A 17,958-nucleotide genomic window follows, 5' to 3' on the forward strand; every position below is an offset into this window, starting at 1 on the left:
GACTACTTTATTTTTATACGATTGTTCTTTCAATATATCGGAAGCTTGTTCGTCCATAACCTGTTCTATACGTTTTGAAACATCTCATTGCTACATCTTAATATGCGATCGAAGAAATCTGATCGAATCATTTCAGTAGAAATGTTTTTTTTTTTCCATTTTTTATTTCTATTATTGGATCGAGTAGCAGAGTTGCACCAATGAAAATTACATCAATACATCGACATAACAATTTCGAAGAAATATTGTTACTCATATTCAGATCATCGCAACTATGGCCTATAATTTTAAAGAGGAAGAGTAGAATTAAATTCTTTATTACGATGCATTTTTATGGAAAATTCCACCATATTAACCATTAAAGCGATATAAATGAAATCAGGCGAAAGTTTTCAATTTCACGCATACGGGCAAATTTTAAAACTGTTGTAATATCCTGTCAACTATATATATTTAAAAGAGCTTTTCCAACTGTTTCATAGATGTCCAAATTACCTCGTGCTCGAGTTGCAACACACATGTTTCCTTTTACTTCTACAGGATTGAGCCGATTATGGTGACAGAAAATATCATAAATTCTAGACCTCTAGCGTACATGTATCTTTGTGAGGATACATAAGAAGCTTCAACCACAAACCATTTCCCTTTTGGAAGTTCCAGTGGTTTAAAGCCATTTGACAACCTACGTATGGTATTAAAACAAATCTGTCTCATTTCACAACAATACGGAAACATATGGTCAAAGTGGATAGCTGAGTATTTGCTATCGTTGACCTGCAAAACCAAATGGTTTGTGAAATTAAAACCTATATGTCAGGGTGATTTAGTAATAATTGTTGATCATTTACTACGCGAGCCCAAGTCATTTTTAAGCAGTTTTTTGTTCATAAGGAGCGAACTTTATTCAATATCCTGAAAATATTATTCAATAATCAAATTAGGCATAGAATAACTATTTTTATAGTCTGCACCCTTTTAATTTATTATCGAAAAATTTCAAAGAAATTTCTTTCACTCTCTGCAATCCAGAATAAAAATTTTATTGAACTCCATTCAGAATAAAGAAATGCGAAATAATTCGCTTTGTTATTTTGTTCAGAATTACATCAAAGGAAAAACGAAAAAATCATGGGAAATTGACGTTCAGAATAAGGCTGCATATGATATTCTTGATCAGAATAAAATTCTATGTCAATTTATGCATGCTCGTCTGTCATTTTTAAGGCAGAGCTGTGGAATTTTTCATATATATGTTACTACTCCCATGATGTATGAGTATCCCCATTTCTTTGGAATTTTGTCAATTTTTTCAACCGAATTGACTGTAATTTGGAGTTGCCATTGTGAAGCAAATATCCTTACCAAAAATGATTTATATCGGGTAAGTTTTCGATATTTTAGGGATTTTGGATTTTTTGAACGAATTGTGTTTTTGGTTCGCATTGAGTGTCAAATCTTTATACCAAAAATTTACCATGGTATAGCCCGCTATTATGAATGTGTCGAACGCCATCTCATTGTGGAGGTTATAAAAAGTTCGGCCTGTCTAAACATACCAACTTTTTAATTGTTTTATTTCTGCTTTGCCAAATCTGCGCAAACTGAGAAAGCTCCACAATTTGCTCTTTCGATTTTAAAACAATTACAGTCAAGTACGGTTATAACGAACTAGTAGGGACCCATCAAATTAGTTCGTTATAGAAGAAGAAGAAAAAAGTATATATTCAGTTAGAAATTGGTAAGTTTTGTGTCAGTTTCTAAACCTGCTTTTCGTTTTCTTTAATAAACCTGACATTACAGCTCAATTACAGAAGGTAGTTTTATTTGAGAGATTGATGATGGCAACCCTTTTTAATTTGGAACTCATCTATGAATTTTAAATAATATGGAAAATAAATTCCATAAAATGTTACGCATGGCGATTGGCATATTTTTAAAAATGAAACGAAATATATTTTTTAAAACTGAACATTGCTCTCAAGATATAACCATGGTTGTTACAACTTATGTTTATAAGTTTTAGAGGCAGGGAACTTCAAAATATGTATAAATATAAATTATTTAGCAATTTTTGTCACTAAGTTGGCAATCTAGTTCACGTAGCGGATCAATCTTTCTCGATCCTTTTTTAAAAAGGAACTAGTTCCCTAATGTAGTTCCTTTGCTCCATATAGTTCCTTTGCTCTTTATAGTTCCGTTGATTTTTATAGTTCCTTTGCTCCATATAGTTCCCACTCCTACTTTTTTTCGCGTTGATTTGTTTATAGATGAAAAAATTAAAATTGAGCAAAAATGAAAAGAAGCTACAGAATTCAACTGCAGGACGATAAGCAGAAAATATTTTTTTATAAATAAATAAAAATATTTAAAAAAAATTAACTATTTACACAATAATAAGTTCATGAGCGTATGTTTTTATATATTGTTAACAATGTGACAGCATTTGAAAAACGAACGAATGAAGAATATGGGAATAAAGGAACGAGATCAGAAAAAAGAACAATATCAGAAAAAAAGAACGAGAACGAGATCAGAAAAACTAACGAGACGAAAAAGGAACGAGATCAGAAAAAGGAATTATATTAATTAAAGAATTGGAACTAGATCCGATCGTTCCTTTCTCGGAATAGTTCCAATAAACTAGTTCGTTACGGAACTACCCAACTCTACACTGAACACATGATATGTGTACATTTCGAAGGAAGATATTTTCATTTAAATTTTGAAAGCTGAATACAGTCAAAGGCAAATTTATAAAAAATTGAAAAATATGACTCCAAGAGACTACCTTGTATAATTATGCCATGGTTGTCAGCGTTAGAGAAAAAATTACCTTTTGTGAAGATTTTCATTGTCAGTATTACGTATAATTGTAGCAAGTTCGTTATAACCAAATTAGGAACAACTCTAGTTTAGTAAAAACGATCAAATTTTTCTGAAATTTTTTCCAGAGGTAGGTATTTTTACCCTAATTATGGGGATATCTTTTTTCTTGGGGGACGTACCCGGTTACCCGGTTATTTGACCCGGAAGTTCGGGTACGGGTACCCGGTTATATCCGGTTCTACGGATCCGGTTAATATAATATGGGTATCATTTTAAAGGTTATAAAAATACCTTTCCATTGAGTGGTAATATGATGGGGTTATCTCAAACCATTTTGGGGATATAGTCAAAAAACTGGGTTTTGGTCCCCGATTTTTTTGAAAATCTCCCTAAAAGTCGAATTTGGGTCCATTATAGTCCCTCTCCAAACAGGACCCAAATGATAGACCACAATTTGCCCTTTCCAAAATGGTGCGATATGTGGCTGTATCTGTTGTGGATCAAAAGATATGGGCCTTAGAACCCTATAAAACAAGGAAAATCTTTCTACATGACAGAATCTCCTTTTAAATTGACCGGCCTTCGGCCGGGGATTTAAGACTTTCTCCTATGGACAGATGCCAACACCGGCTAACGCGGCAGAAAATCCTTCTAAATAGAATATTTTTTGTGTAGCCGGCCATCGGCCGGGGATTTAAGACTTTCTCCTATGGACAGCTACCAACACCGGCTACGCGACAGAATCTCTTGTTAAATGGAATATTTTTTTGGGTGACCGGCCTTCGGCCGGGATTTAAGACTTTCTCCTATGGACAGATGCCAACACCGGCTAACGCGGCAGAAAATCCTTCTAAATAGAATATTTTTTGTGTAGCCGGCCTTCGGCCGGGGATTTAAGACTTTCTCCTATAGACAGATACCAACACCGGCTACGCGACAGAATTTTCTTGTTTTTGTAGGGTTCTAAGGCCCATATCTTTTGATCCACAACAGATACAGCCACATATCGCACCATTTTGGAAAGGGCAAATTGTGGTCTATTATTTGAGTTTGGGTTAGAGAGGTACTATAATGGGCCCAAGTTCGACTTTTAGGGAGTTTTTCAAAAAAATCGGGGACCAAAACCCAGTTTTTTGACTATATCTCCAAAATGGTTTGAGATAACCCCATCATATTACCACTCAATGGAAAGGTATTTTTATAACCTTTAAAATGATACCCATATTATATTAACCGGATCCGTAGAACCGGATATAACCGGGTACCCGTACCCGAACTTCCGGGTCAAATAACCGGGTAACCGGGTACGTCCCCCAAGAAAAAAAGATATCCCCATAATTAGGGTAAAAATACCTACCTCTGAAAAAATTTTCAGAAAAATCTGATCGTTTTTACTAAACTAGAGTTAAGCCCCAAATTAAAATGTATAAGAACAGAATATTGGAGCGAATGAATAGTTCGTTATAAAAAAGTTCGTTTTATCCGTAGTTCGCTATAAGAGTAAAGATTTGTATGACAAATATGTCTTAAAACTTCGGGGCCAGGAAATGTGTTTGTTATAAGAAAAGTTCGTTATAAATGCACTCGACTGTATTTACGTTTTCGTGCAGCGTTTGTTTCGATATATATTTGTATTATAGAAAACATAAACTATTGAAGTATTAAACACAATATATACTACATATTCGGCAATTGTTTGTGTCTGAGAACAATTTAAATACAAATTCTGGGATTATTCTTCTTCTTCGGACTCGTCTTCAATGGCAGTTTCATCACAACCTTCATTGCCGTTGCTAATATTTAACATTATGGTTGGTGCTTCATTAATGTTTTGCATAGTATCATCATTATTTGATTCCATGTTTTGTGACTGTTGCTCTCCTTCTTTCATTTCTGTGTTTTCGTTATATTTATTAGCTTCTTCATCAACTACGCCAGCTTCTGCCAATTTGGACTCTTCTTCCAATTGTGTTTCTTGCTCCAGTCTAGCTTCTTCAGCTAGTCTAGCTTCTTCTGCTAGTTTAGCTTCTTCAGCTAATCTAGCTTCTTCAGCTAATCTAGCTTCTTCTGCTAGTTTAGCTTCTTCTGCTAGTCTAGCTTCGTCAGCTAGTCTAGCTTCTTCAGCTAGTCTAGCTTCTTCAGCTAGTCTAGCTTCTTCAGCTAGTCTAGCTTCTTCAGCTAGTCTAGCTTCTTCAGCTAGTCTAGCTTCTTCAGCTAGTCTAGCTTCTTCAGCTAGTCTAGCTTCTTCAGCTAGTCTAGCTTCTTCAGCTAGTCTAGCTTCTTCAGCTAGTCTAGCTTCTTCAGCTAGTCTAGCTTCTTCAGCTAGTCTAGCTTCTTCAGCTAGTCTAGCTTCTTCAGCTAGTCTAGCTTCTTCAGCTAGTCTAGCTTCTTCAGCTAGTCTAGCTTCTTCAGCTAGTCTAGCTTCTTCAGCTAGTCTAGCTTCTTCAGCTAGTTTAGCTTCTTCAGCTAGTTTAGCTTCTTCAGCTAGTCTAGCTTTTTCAGCTACTCTAGCTTCTTCAGCTAATCGTGCTTCCTCTGCCAATTTTGCTTCTTCTGCTCTTCTTTTTCCTTCAGCCCTAAAATGTTGATATTATTATTAAAAATAATTTAGAAATTCAAAAGGTACAAAAGGTCGTTTTGACAACTTACAACTTTTCTTGTAGTTGGTTTGACTTAATGGTTTCCTCAGCTTGTTTGGTCGATTTGGACAAATCATCGTCATTTTTATGGGTTCCTCCACTGAAAGAAAAACAAATTTATATGAAGTTACTAACTGATCCAGCAAACTTTTCATTGCCTTATTATTTGTTTTTATTTATAATCAAGCAAATAAAACAACTAACAATTTATAATATTTTGATTTAATATACCACTTTTTACATTATTAATATTATCTTTAGTTACTTATCTAATATATATTTTTAATGGGAACATCTGAATTATTTATGTATACATATATAAGACTATATTATATTTACGTGATTCCATATCAAACATCACACCCAAAATCATGGAAAAATAATAAATATAATTAAACACAATTCATTCGTTGCAAAACAATGACACAACCGTTTGTATCTCATTTTGTATTTATTTGTGAAAATCATAAAAGATCTCAGCTTTGCTTACAAACTTATCAGTGAGGAGGTATCGCGATAAACTAAGAACTTCGATCTGTTAAATTGACATTTGGGTATAAAAGAAAGAAGCTGCCGCCTGTTAACCTTATGAATAATCTTGATCAGGATTAAGAATTTGGAAATTTGAACAATATTTGTCATGGTCTATATATTAGGTCAACCTGTATGGATGAATAAATTTTTCAATAAATAATAAATTTTGAAAGATATTTTCCCCGCAACCACTTTTGTCATAATATATAGATACATGGCTGAGCGCGCACGACACGATTTAAACACAGCACTGATTTTATTTTAATAAATAATTGATTTTTCACCACATTTGGAAAATATGTTGCGTATTACACAAAAGTAATATAATCGTTTTAGGGAGATTACCATTTAGACATGAATTTTAATAAATATTCCTTTAAGGTATATATAATATTTAGTACTTACATCTGCTCATATCTCCATAGACTAATTTATAAAAAAACTCCTGATAGTACAAATGTGCCACGGTTATTAATCTATTGATCTTATAACTGTAAATATATATATATATATATATATATAAATTATACATATAAAATTTGTAAAACTGTTTTATCAACAACACCCTAGGAATGATTTCTCAAAAATTGATCTAAATATCCGAATTGTTGAAAATTTTACAGCAGTTTTAAACAAATAAAAATGCAAATGTACCCGGTTATTGGCCGTAGGGTTAATATGAAATTTTAATTAGGCCCCATTTCGCTGTCGCAAAATGTAAACAAAATACAAAGTGTACTTACATTAAAAGTATTTTTGCTCTAATTTCATAATGGTTCATGAAATAATTAAAATATTTTGAGCATAAGCATAATTGAGTTTCTCTATCGATTGACATCAAAAAATTGCCGTTTACAACATTATCGGAAGGGCTCGGTATAATGTTACCATCAGCTGGTTTAATATAGTTACCTAAATATACCTTGGTTGATACGCTACACATTTTCGCCTACAAGTTCCCAATTGTTCAAAACTAACCACGACGTGATTATATCGTGATTATAAATAAAATATATCCTTTCAAATATTCGGGCATGTTCCGGCATTCACTTCAACGGCAGAAGTGTATCGAACACACGCCGAGGTGTTCTGTAACACACTTTACAACCATTTGAGGTGTATTCTTTACACTTACATTTCCATAGTGAGAGTCGGGTGTATTCATGTTTTTTCATATAAAAGAAAATCTTTTTTGAAATAAAAAACGCACATGATGATAGATTGATATGTTATTATTGCGTATAATTTGTTTAAAATCGCAAAAAGGACATGAAACACCATTAAAACAAATTCTAAATAGATACTAAGGTTTGTCTTGAATTTTCTTCAACTGAATTTCTTGCTTGACACAAACAGCTGATTTGAAGTAAGGCCGAAGAAGATAGGGTTACCAAATGTTCCCCTTAAATCAATCAACAAATTAATGATATTACAGAGTTTTTCATACATATATTTTGTGTTGCAAATAATAAAATATTAAAAAATAATAATAAAATTGTCGTTAGAATTAACGAAATTACTAAAAAATACAGAAACAATGTTAAAAACGAATACAGTTATATTGTATGGCAACACTATTTCTGCAAAGTACCATGTCGACTTTTATTTTTGTCGCAGTTCAAAATTTCAATTCACGTGAGAAGCAGAACAGGAGGTAGCTTCTGAGGTGAAGTGTATGTGTGAAGTGAAAAGAACACACCGTGAGTTCCAGAACATACCCGATTTTTATGCCAAATTTTTAGCGCATTATTGACGTTATTTCGTTTATTCTATCCTGGTCATATACTATTTCGAATTTCCTTATATATATGTAATATATATAAAATTATTGGTCTGTTCCAGTACTTTTTTAGTAGTAAATCTAGTAAAAGGGAAATATTTCAAAATTGCTCTCAGAGTGCAAAATAATTTGAAAAGTTCGGGAACGCAAATCTAGTAAATCTGCCAAAATTAGATGGCAATACTTCAAAATCAACATAACAGCCAATCAGAAGTAGGCATTCCTGTTTACCATTTTTACTCGATCAAATTTCTCGAGTAAAAAGTTTACATAGAGAACGCCATTTTGTTTTGTGTTCTCATAAATTTGAGTCAATGTTTTACCAGTTTTGTGGGTTGAGGAACGGTATTCAAGTAAAAAGATGCAAAACATGTAAAATGAGTAGATTCTTTTAGGTTCTGGAACGGAACTTATATTGTTCGTATAAATACTCCTCCGTTCGTTAGGCATGAGAATAGGTTGTAAGCTATTTTATAATAATAGCCAAAAGTGGATGATGTCGCGGATTTCCCAAACATCCTATATTTTAAGTCTTCCTACCAAAACTTCTAAATATTGGTCCACTTTTCAGGGTATCCTCCCTTATAACTATACTCGACAGATTTCGAAATTTTGAGCAGTTTTGTCACGATTTTTGAACAATATTTCATACTTAACATTACCAATATCGGTTTCTAAGCAGGCCTAGTTCTTTATAATGGAGACCCCATTATAAATTTGAAAAAGGAAAAATCTTGATCTGGGCCACTTACATATCTGAAGATAATTTGTGTTTGATGCCATTTTTGAAAAGATTAGTTCTGCCGTTTCCGCAATAAAACATTTAAAAAAATTGCGATGTGTGTGTTATATCTAACCACTAACAGATTTATTTAACTATTCTTCATATATTGGAAATATTCCTCTTCACTGAAGATCCAGTTATATAATCCCTTTGCATAAAACTGGTTGTCGGGGTACTATTCAAAATTATAGAGGCCAAATTGAGTGGATCTCACTTATTATTTGAATTTTGGTTTCTCGAACAATTTTCCACTTGGTTTTATCTATAGTTTTCCTTTCCAACATGGCTTTATAAAAGGGAATTCAAAATATATATATTTATATTGCTTAATAATATATTTTGCTTAATATTCCCTCACGTAAAACACGTAAATGTCCTTAGCTAATAGAGTATCATCTTCGAACCCTATTCATTTAATAAAAAAAAATCTATTATTTGTCTATTGCTGTAGTATTCTAGCCGCCTATAACGGTAGTTATAATGTATGTTTGTCAAAATTTTTGTGTTATTTCTGTGTCCGTCAAAATTTCTGTGTACCCAGTATTTTTCCTTCACTATTAACCCTCCATAATCCGGACTATGGGGTGTTCGTTCTCTCCGTGGGAACGTTCAAAAAAATTCTAATATTATGTAAAAGAGCTTATGTTTTGATTGTTATAATTTATTAAAACACATAAATAACAGTAATTTCTAGAAAAAGTGGGCTTCTTATCAGAAAATAAATCTGTTATATATATTTGTACATAGGTACATGAAAGCTTAAAGGATAAGAAATTTAATTGACATCATTTTGATATTGTCTTTAGTTTTTTTTGCGATTAACAAAGAGTCCTTCTTTACGATAGCGGACATTATTTCAGATCACTGGGACATCAGATTTAAAAAATTCCACCGACATTCGAAATATGATTAACTTCGTAAAATATTAACAAAATTGCATGTGAAGTGGGTTTTTGGATTTCGACCATATTCGACCACAAGCCATATTAGAAAATAAGGTAGATTTTGACCGATTACATACATCCCATGTAAAATTTCCAATGTTAAAATTAGGAACCGATTGAATTATTAGTCTTTGAGTTATCGTGCGCGACATTTGTAAAAAGACTGTTTCGATAAAAAACGCGTTTAAAATTTGAGAAGCAGTCGCTTGCTGCTGACACAATAAATCGGCTATATCTTCATGTATTGAGTAGATTTTCACTTAAAATTCTAAAGGGACATTATTCAATTACTGTAGTTTTGAATTAAACAGAAAATTAAAATTCATATATATATATATATATATATGGGCAATATTGCCAATTTTGTAACATAGATGAAGCGGAGGTTCACCCCTTTATAACTCGGGAATTACTTAAGTATATGAAAAAAAGCTATATATCTCAGTACTTATTCAACATATATAACAACTTTATGGCTGATTATTGTCCTCTGACACTTAATTATTAAAAATAGTACCAAAAAGGTATAAAAAAATAGTATTAGATAAAAAATTTTACAGTTTTGTAAAAAAAGTCAAATTCGCCGAATGTGCCCCAACCCGGGGTAGCTTCGGCATATGATGGGGCACATTCGGCACCATAGTTATAGCCGGGTAATTGTCATCGCTATCAGTCTGGTTGAAATTCTGATCCTCTAAAGGCTCTATTTGGTTTTAATACGCGACACAATGTTTGAATTTTAGGGCTATATTTCCTAGCGGCGGACGTTGAAATCTCAAAATCGCACACACTATTACAAATAGGGTTTTTCTATCGCATTTTCGTTAATACAAGCACGTTTAGTCTTATATATGTAATTTCGAACCATATTAAAGGATTATTTTTAAAGACAAACTCAAAAACATTTTAAGGAAATTATATTGCACTATCTGTATATGGCCGAATGTGCCCCACTTTAACATGCCGAATGTACCCCGAATGTACTTTTTATAGTTTTTAATTTTTTTTCGATCAGTTTTGTAAAAACATTATATTTTTAAATATTTCTATAATAATACACATCATAGTTAACTACTTTTTAATAATATTGTCTTAAAAATTTAAAAAGTTTTTTACACGAAATACTTACGAAATGGAATTGAAATATTACAGAAACATCTATAAAAATACAAAAACCCATGTATCTAAATAAGCTTATTAGCTAGAAAATTCAAACTTTGTGTCAGTTATTTATTTCGATACTCGATACCCATATATCGAAACTAGTGATGTACGGTGAGAGCTTCATGTCGAATACGCGATTGCCGAAGGTGCCCCGATGCCGAAGGTGTCCCAGTCTCCCCTACGCCCCTTATGTATCATTTTTCAAAATTTTAACGCAAACAGCAATTTACAAAAATTGATTATAAGATTATTGTAGTCGCGAATCTGCGTAATTTGATATGTATTTTGTGTATGAAGTATGCACAGCTTCAGAGTAATACTCATCCGAAGGTGAAAATTTTGTGCGATCAAATTTCTAAAAAACCTATTTTTCGGGCCAAATTTTTAGATCTGTCAACTGAATGATATAGGTATCCGCGATCAATAAAGTTTTTTACGTTTCGGATGATATAAAATCTTCTTCGTGAAAATCCATCTACTAGAACGGCGGGAACTGGCCTTCCAAAAACACGAAATTTGGCAAAAAATGTTTTTGAAAATATCGCGAATTTATTTGTGTTTTCTGTGGATCATTTCTGCTTCAATAAATGACCTCATACGGATTTTGATCTTTTTTCGAAAAGATAACTTTAAAAACTTTAGCCGAAAGAGACATGTACCCAATTTATCTCAAAAATAGTGTGAGCCGGCACATCCATCGTTCTTAATGGACCACATTGAAATCAGTATAGATCGATGTATTTTTTTAGGGTGCACACCGAAATCGGATGCGCGTTAATGGCATATGGAGTTTTCGGAAATTATTCACGTTTTACGATTTTTTGGGTACTTCAATGCAACGTGTGGCACATCTTAGCCGTCAAATGAAATTTCGCAAAATATATATGAATTGGAAGATAAACTTCAGTACTTCCTGGAAACCGCATGCGCATCAAATGATTTAGAGAATTACGCGATTTAGACGCAAATTAAAATGTATATTTCATAATATTATTTTATTTTAAGATTTAATCCTATTTATAGGAACCTAAGATTTATCGGAAGGGTCTTGATATAATCCGCAAGGCGTATACTTATACACAAAACGTGATTATTATTATATATGTCAATTTTTCGGCGAAATTCGTGTAAAATAGCAGAACATTTTTTTGAAATTTCTTGAATAAAAATTAAAAAAATAAATATGAAGTCTTTATTTTTTCAAACCAAAAACAAATATTTTTCCTCTATATCTTGTTTTGTTGTCGCTGTAATTTACAAACCGGTACACTGACTTGTGTGATTTTGATATCATTTGATTCATCATGGTGCTTAGATTATGTAGATATTTTTAAATTAATTTGTAGGTTGATACATGTCATTAATATAATGAAAATATTGATGTAATCTCCTATATATTTTTTATTTTTCTCATTTTTTGCGAAGATCTGCAACTTTATCGCGACTATTATAATATATTCATATTCTTATTTTACGGAGGAAGATATATATCAACGTTTTTGGTCAATATAATAAACGGCGTAATTTTAAGATTTTTTTCTTATGCCCAAAATTAAAACCTCGATAACTTTTGCGCGCATCAACCAAAATTTAAAAAATCATAGGTACACGTTTTCTATAAAATCCACTTAAATTGTATGTTAAAGATTGTTTCGATCTGGCAACTCCTTCATATAGAAAAACATTAGATATGCGTGCTTTCATTGTAGAAAAATTGCGGATGCGTCTTTTTTGAACACATCATTCTATATGAAGGAGTTGCTTGATCGAAACGAAATATAACATGTGTTTATAATAGATATGAAAATTTCCGTGTATACCGCGCCTTTTGTGCTAGGCTAAGAATTTTCCGAACTATGTATGTAAAAACAATTCCAAGAAAAACGCGGTTATGTGCGCGAAATTGTCAAAACTTTGCATATGTATCTACTTTCAAAGAACCTACATCCGCCATTTTAATGCCCGGATAACAATGACTGAACAATTTTGCGCACAAAAAAATCATTCATTGGTACCATCCCAGTTATCATTTGGACTACTAAAAAGGGACCCGAAAATGACTTCTTCTATTGATTAAAAATGGGTTAATTTTAAATACAACAAAATGTATAGCAGTCGCAAAATAATCATAAAAATGTGTAATATGTATATAACTACATAGTAAATAGAAAAAGTTTCATTTATGCTCATTTACAAAAGTTATGTGGAGGTGTAATAAAAAAATTAAACTACGCAATTCATTATAAAATATTTTATATATTTAACAATCAGTGAGAAAATGTATTAATGTTATTATTTATACTAATTTTTTACTTATTTAGTTATACTAAATTAATTAATTTGTGTTTTTTATATAAAATGAACTAATATAATTATCTTTATTTATTTTTTTATAATAAATAAACATTTAAATCGTTTGAGATCATAACTAAATAATTTTTATTTAACACTTAAACACACACCCGTATCACGCACGTGATTTGTAAAATCGTAAACACTAATTTATGACTGATAAAAGACTTGAATATTAAACATAAATGGATCAAAAAGAACTCCAGAATAAATATATGCATGAGTTATAGACGACTATAAAAATGCTCAGCGTCGGTTTAATTTTCTACCGACGACTGATTCAATTACGATCAGAAAATTCGCGCATATACGGGCATTTTTCACCGTTTTTTTTATTACCGCCAGTACAGCTTTCACATATCATATTGTTTCTTATTCTTTTTATATAGATTTTGACTAGAACCCTTCAATTTATAGAAATGTATTTATTTTCCAAACTTCAGCTTGAAGGAATTAAAAATATTTTTTGAATATTGTCGAGAAAAAAAGATTTTAAAATTAAAAAAAAGTGATATGAAAAAAGACGATTGGGAAACGATGGCACAACTCCTGATCTCGTATCATTTCAGCAACTAATAATGTCATCTTTATATATATATATATATATTTGTGTCTTTATCTGGACCAGTTACATATCTTAATATATTTTTTGAGATTGTAAAATAAATAATCAACCGATAAATGTTCAACCATTTTCGAGATAAAAATTTGTTAAAAATGGTATTTGTGGGAGATCCACGACATCATCCATTGTTGGCATAAAAATAGCTTACAGTCAACAGCGTGATGGTAGACACTCTGTGTTAGTTGTACCTTTATTGTTTATTTCAAAACTTCGTTGAAGTTTGTATATTGGGAAAAAGTGTAATTTATGTTATTTTCCTTACTTTATTTCTCTCTTAGAGCGCATTCCACGACCTTTTTTCTCCAATGCATCCTCGTCATTATTGTCTTCCATAACAGTCATTAATCGTTCTTGTCGCAAACGTTTTTTTTCATTGAGAACGTTTTCCTCCTCATTGGAGTCCTCCAACTGTTTTGGGGATGAAAATTTCCTGGATGGACGGTTTGGATCCAAATCTGGATCTGAAAAAAAATTATTAATTCACATGTAATGTATATATACAGTAGTCAAATCGAAAATATTGTTTCAAAACTATAGAATCAAGCTATATTATAAATTATTTATATTTTTTTATTTTATACAAATAAAAATATGAATCGTTTCACTTTTTATTTTATTTGGATAAATATTCAAAGAACGTCATATAACTATGAGACAATCGTTACATAATGTACGCAGGATTTCAATTTGGGGGGTGGGTGGTGTAGAACAATGTTTTTGATTTTTATTTTTGACAGAGGAGGAGTTTTATTTATTTGTAACTCAAAAAATAATAATCAATTTTAGCAGTTAAAAATCAAGGTTTAGTTCTTACGTAAAAGAATAAATAATTAGAATGGATTTTTATTATTTATATATTACAGACTCATTGTGAAAATGTAGTTTATTTTCTTACTGTTTTACAAAATCGGTAAATATTCTATTTAAAACTAAAATAAATGTTCATCGCCAACATTTGCGTATTGTTAATGGACGAAAATGTTAAATGAATAAAATTACTATTTAAAACGTATTTCATACAATGTTAAATTATAACAGAAACCACTAGATTATATCATGTTGCAAAAAATAATATAAATAACAATTACAACTCTGGTTATCGTTAACGATCCCAATAAATAGCAATTCGTACACCTTTGCTCGTGTTGATTTATGTTACTTGGCAAGTGTCAATTTATAATTTTCCGTTATTTTGTATTGAGTTTCATCTCAATCGTCTTTGTGTGTACTATAAACAGTTAATATGGGGCTTCCAAAATATTATTGGCAATTGGGAAAATAAGTTTTGAAATTTAACACATAATAGTAGGTCTGACTGAAATGGGACATTCCTGCAGACAAATAGCTAAATACTTTAAAATAGTCCATAATATTTCACAAATGTAATCGAAATGTATTACATCTGATTGCTCAAGATTGTTAACAAAATTAGCTGCCAAGGCGATAAATAAGCACGTTAGTATTTGGACTGTTCCTATATTCCTAGGTAGAATAGGTCTAGTTGCAGAAGTCAAGAAATAAACCAGCCCACTGTTGCAAAATGAATAAATTCGTTGTTACAAACATAAATTTAATGTGAAAAATATCATTTAGGGGGTATGATATTTTGATATATTTTTATATGGGGGATATGTGCCGAAATGTGGACATTCAAGTTCGTATCGGCAATCAGCTGTTACATCACGCATTTTTTGTCGACGCGAACAATTTGGTTTACCAAAGCATGACATTTAGTCAACTTTAGATGAATTTAAGGGAACCCCCCCCCCATTCTCGATTTTAATTTTTCAAGACTTTCAATGGGCTGGTAAATGAATACAAATGCTTGTTACGGTTTGTAACTTTGCACATATATAATTGAAGATTTAAAAGAGAAGAAAAATAATTTACAAAAAAATTTTGTTGTTTTGTTGTTGTTTTTTTTTTTAATTGAAGAAAAGTCCTTATTTTTGATGGCGTGCATGATAACTTCTTACTGGAACATCGGAATCCGAAAATTCCAACGGTGTTAGAAAGAGTACATGTCTGGCTCTCGTATGAACTAGGATTATTGACTTCGCTCTAAAATTAACAAAATGGTGGACCTTTGAAAAAATATTTTTGGAAAATCGCCGATTTTTTTACCAAAAACCAAGTTAAAAAATAAGGAAGATCTTCACCGATTGGCGTTATCCTAGTTCATACGAGAGCCATACACTCCCAGAGAAACGTTGCAAAATTTGGAACCGATTGGATTATTAGTTTTTGAGTTATCGTGCCCGCCATTCGAAAAAAAGTGTTTAGAGAAAAACGCGTTTAAAGTTTGAGAAGCCCTTCAGCCGTCACTTGATGCTGACACAATAAATCGGCTATATCTTCAAGAGTTCTTGAGATTTTCACTTGAAATTTTGTAGAGACATTCTTTAATCAGTGTAGATTCGAATTATATCAACAAAAATTTTGACTCCGAGAATGGGGGGGTTCCCTTAAATCATCCCATAACATTGTTACTGTCAGTGTTAAAGAGATTACAACAAAACGATCAAATGCTAACGATGCAATTTGCATTATTGAATCTGACCGACAAGTTTCGAAAAAGGTGATTCGTAAAATACGATATTTCTGTAGAATCAGTGTCAAGTGGAGAAATACTGTTAGGAGCAACAAAGGTCTCACACAGTCTTCAAAATTCACATTGTACGGACATCAATCAAGAAACTGCCATCGTAATCCGATATGTACTTCTGGTGCTGGCAACCACAAAGTGTCAAGTTGTACTCTGAATAAGACACAGAGTAAAGGTATACAAGTGTTTCAATAGCCTTAGTAGAAATGTCACGAATGTAAACCACAAAATGATCCTAAATGCCCTTGCACGCAAGACTATATTGATATGCGTTCCAGAATTACTTCTGGTCAAAATAAACCAAGAAGAATTTATCAATGAAACATATGGTCGCTCAGAAACTGCGTACAACAACAACACAGACGGAATGTCAACAGCTGCGTCATTTAGAACACGTGTTCCCAATGTTACCAGGCGACCATCTGTTACTAATAGCACATCGTTACTATCAGTTGATCAGCTGACAAACGCATATACAGGACCTGATGATAGGCGAGGTGAGTTGTACTCAAATATTGCGATTGACAATTCCGACGATTTATCAAATGTTAAATTGCTGGAAATTTATTTTGATGCGGTGCAACAATGCAAAAATAAGTTTGACAAACTAAGAGTTCTAGGAATAATGCTTAAACGTGCATTATAATCAATTCAATAGAAACGAGATTCAGATTATGCATTGGAACTGTCAAGGCATACCGACTAATTCAGCAATTACACAATTGGAATATTTTGTTAGAGAAAAACAAGTTGATATTATATTACTCAATGAAACATTTGTAAATCCAAATCAGAAATTTCGTATTGGCGGTTATAAGATATACAGACGGGACCGTTCGTCTCATGGTGGTGGGGTACTAATCGGTACCAAGAATTCTATATAACATTCTCCTTTGCCCAGTGATAATACTACGAATACCGAAATAATTGCATTGTATATTACGATAAATCGACGGCCCATAACACTAACTTCGGCATATTGTTCTCTCTATTCCGGACTATTTAATGAAGATTTGAGAAAACTCACATCTAAAAATAATGATTTTCTCCTATTTGAGGATTTTAACGATCTACAAAATAAATAAAATTTGTATTTGTATGTATATTATCCCTCGAATTACACTCGTTTCAGTCCAAATTGTCTGCCAACTTCGCCGTCTACTGTAGACATACTGATTTCGAACTCCTCGCTATATATCCGATTTGGAAACACATTCAAATATTTTAGTCTCCGATCATTTTCCTATAACGTGCAGAACTCATGGTTCTTTTGAATGTTCGGAAACTAGTTTTCCCCAGTATCATCTAGCTGCTTGGATCGCTATAAGGAGATGGGTAGACAATCAAAACGGATCACTGATTATATGGAACGAAAACGTTGACAATTCTCTGCAAAAACTCATAGATATAATCAAGGGCGCTACGGAAAAAATTCCACGTAGTAAGTTTTTAGATTCAGTCCGACAGTTATCCCCTGGCACTCTTCAATTAATACGCCAAGAAAGAGCAACGTTAAGAAAGCTTCAGCGATGTTCTGATCCAAACCAAAGGACTACCCTTGCAAATATATTAAAGCAACAAAGATATAGATTTTTACATCGACAAAGACCGAAACGAAAGGTGGTTCAATTTCATATCCAAATTACCAACGGGGAGTCAAAAATTTCGGAAGATATCAAAAATAATAAGAGGAAAGAATAATCCC

The 17,958-nt window shown here is 32.2% G+C and overlaps 1 protein-coding gene across 1 annotated transcript; it reads right to left on the reverse strand.

The window, feature by feature from the left end:
• Positions 1 to 4,558: 4,558 nt before the first annotated feature.
• LOC133328145 (uncharacterized protein CG45076-like) lies at positions 4,559 to 15,378 on the reverse strand. The gene is made up of 4 exons (XM_061536702.1): positions 15,366 to 15,378; positions 13,911 to 14,109; positions 5,476 to 5,565; positions 4,559 to 5,402 (listed from the first exon to the last, which is right to left on the reverse strand). Exons 1-4 carry the CDS (start codon positions 15,376 to 15,378, stop codon positions 4,559 to 4,561), a joined length of 1,146 nt encoding a protein of 381 aa, XP_061392686.1.
• Positions 15,379 to 17,958: the final 2,580 nt, after the last annotated feature.

The sequence above is a fragment of the Musca vetustissima genome, unplaced genomic scaffold (genome assembly GCF_032173495.1).
Source record: "Musca vetustissima isolate MV318-11 ecotype Yass unplaced genomic scaffold, APGP_CSIRO_Mvet_v1 utg18518, whole genome shotgun sequence".
NCBI lineage: Eukaryota > Metazoa > Arthropoda > Insecta > Diptera > Muscidae > Musca > Musca vetustissima.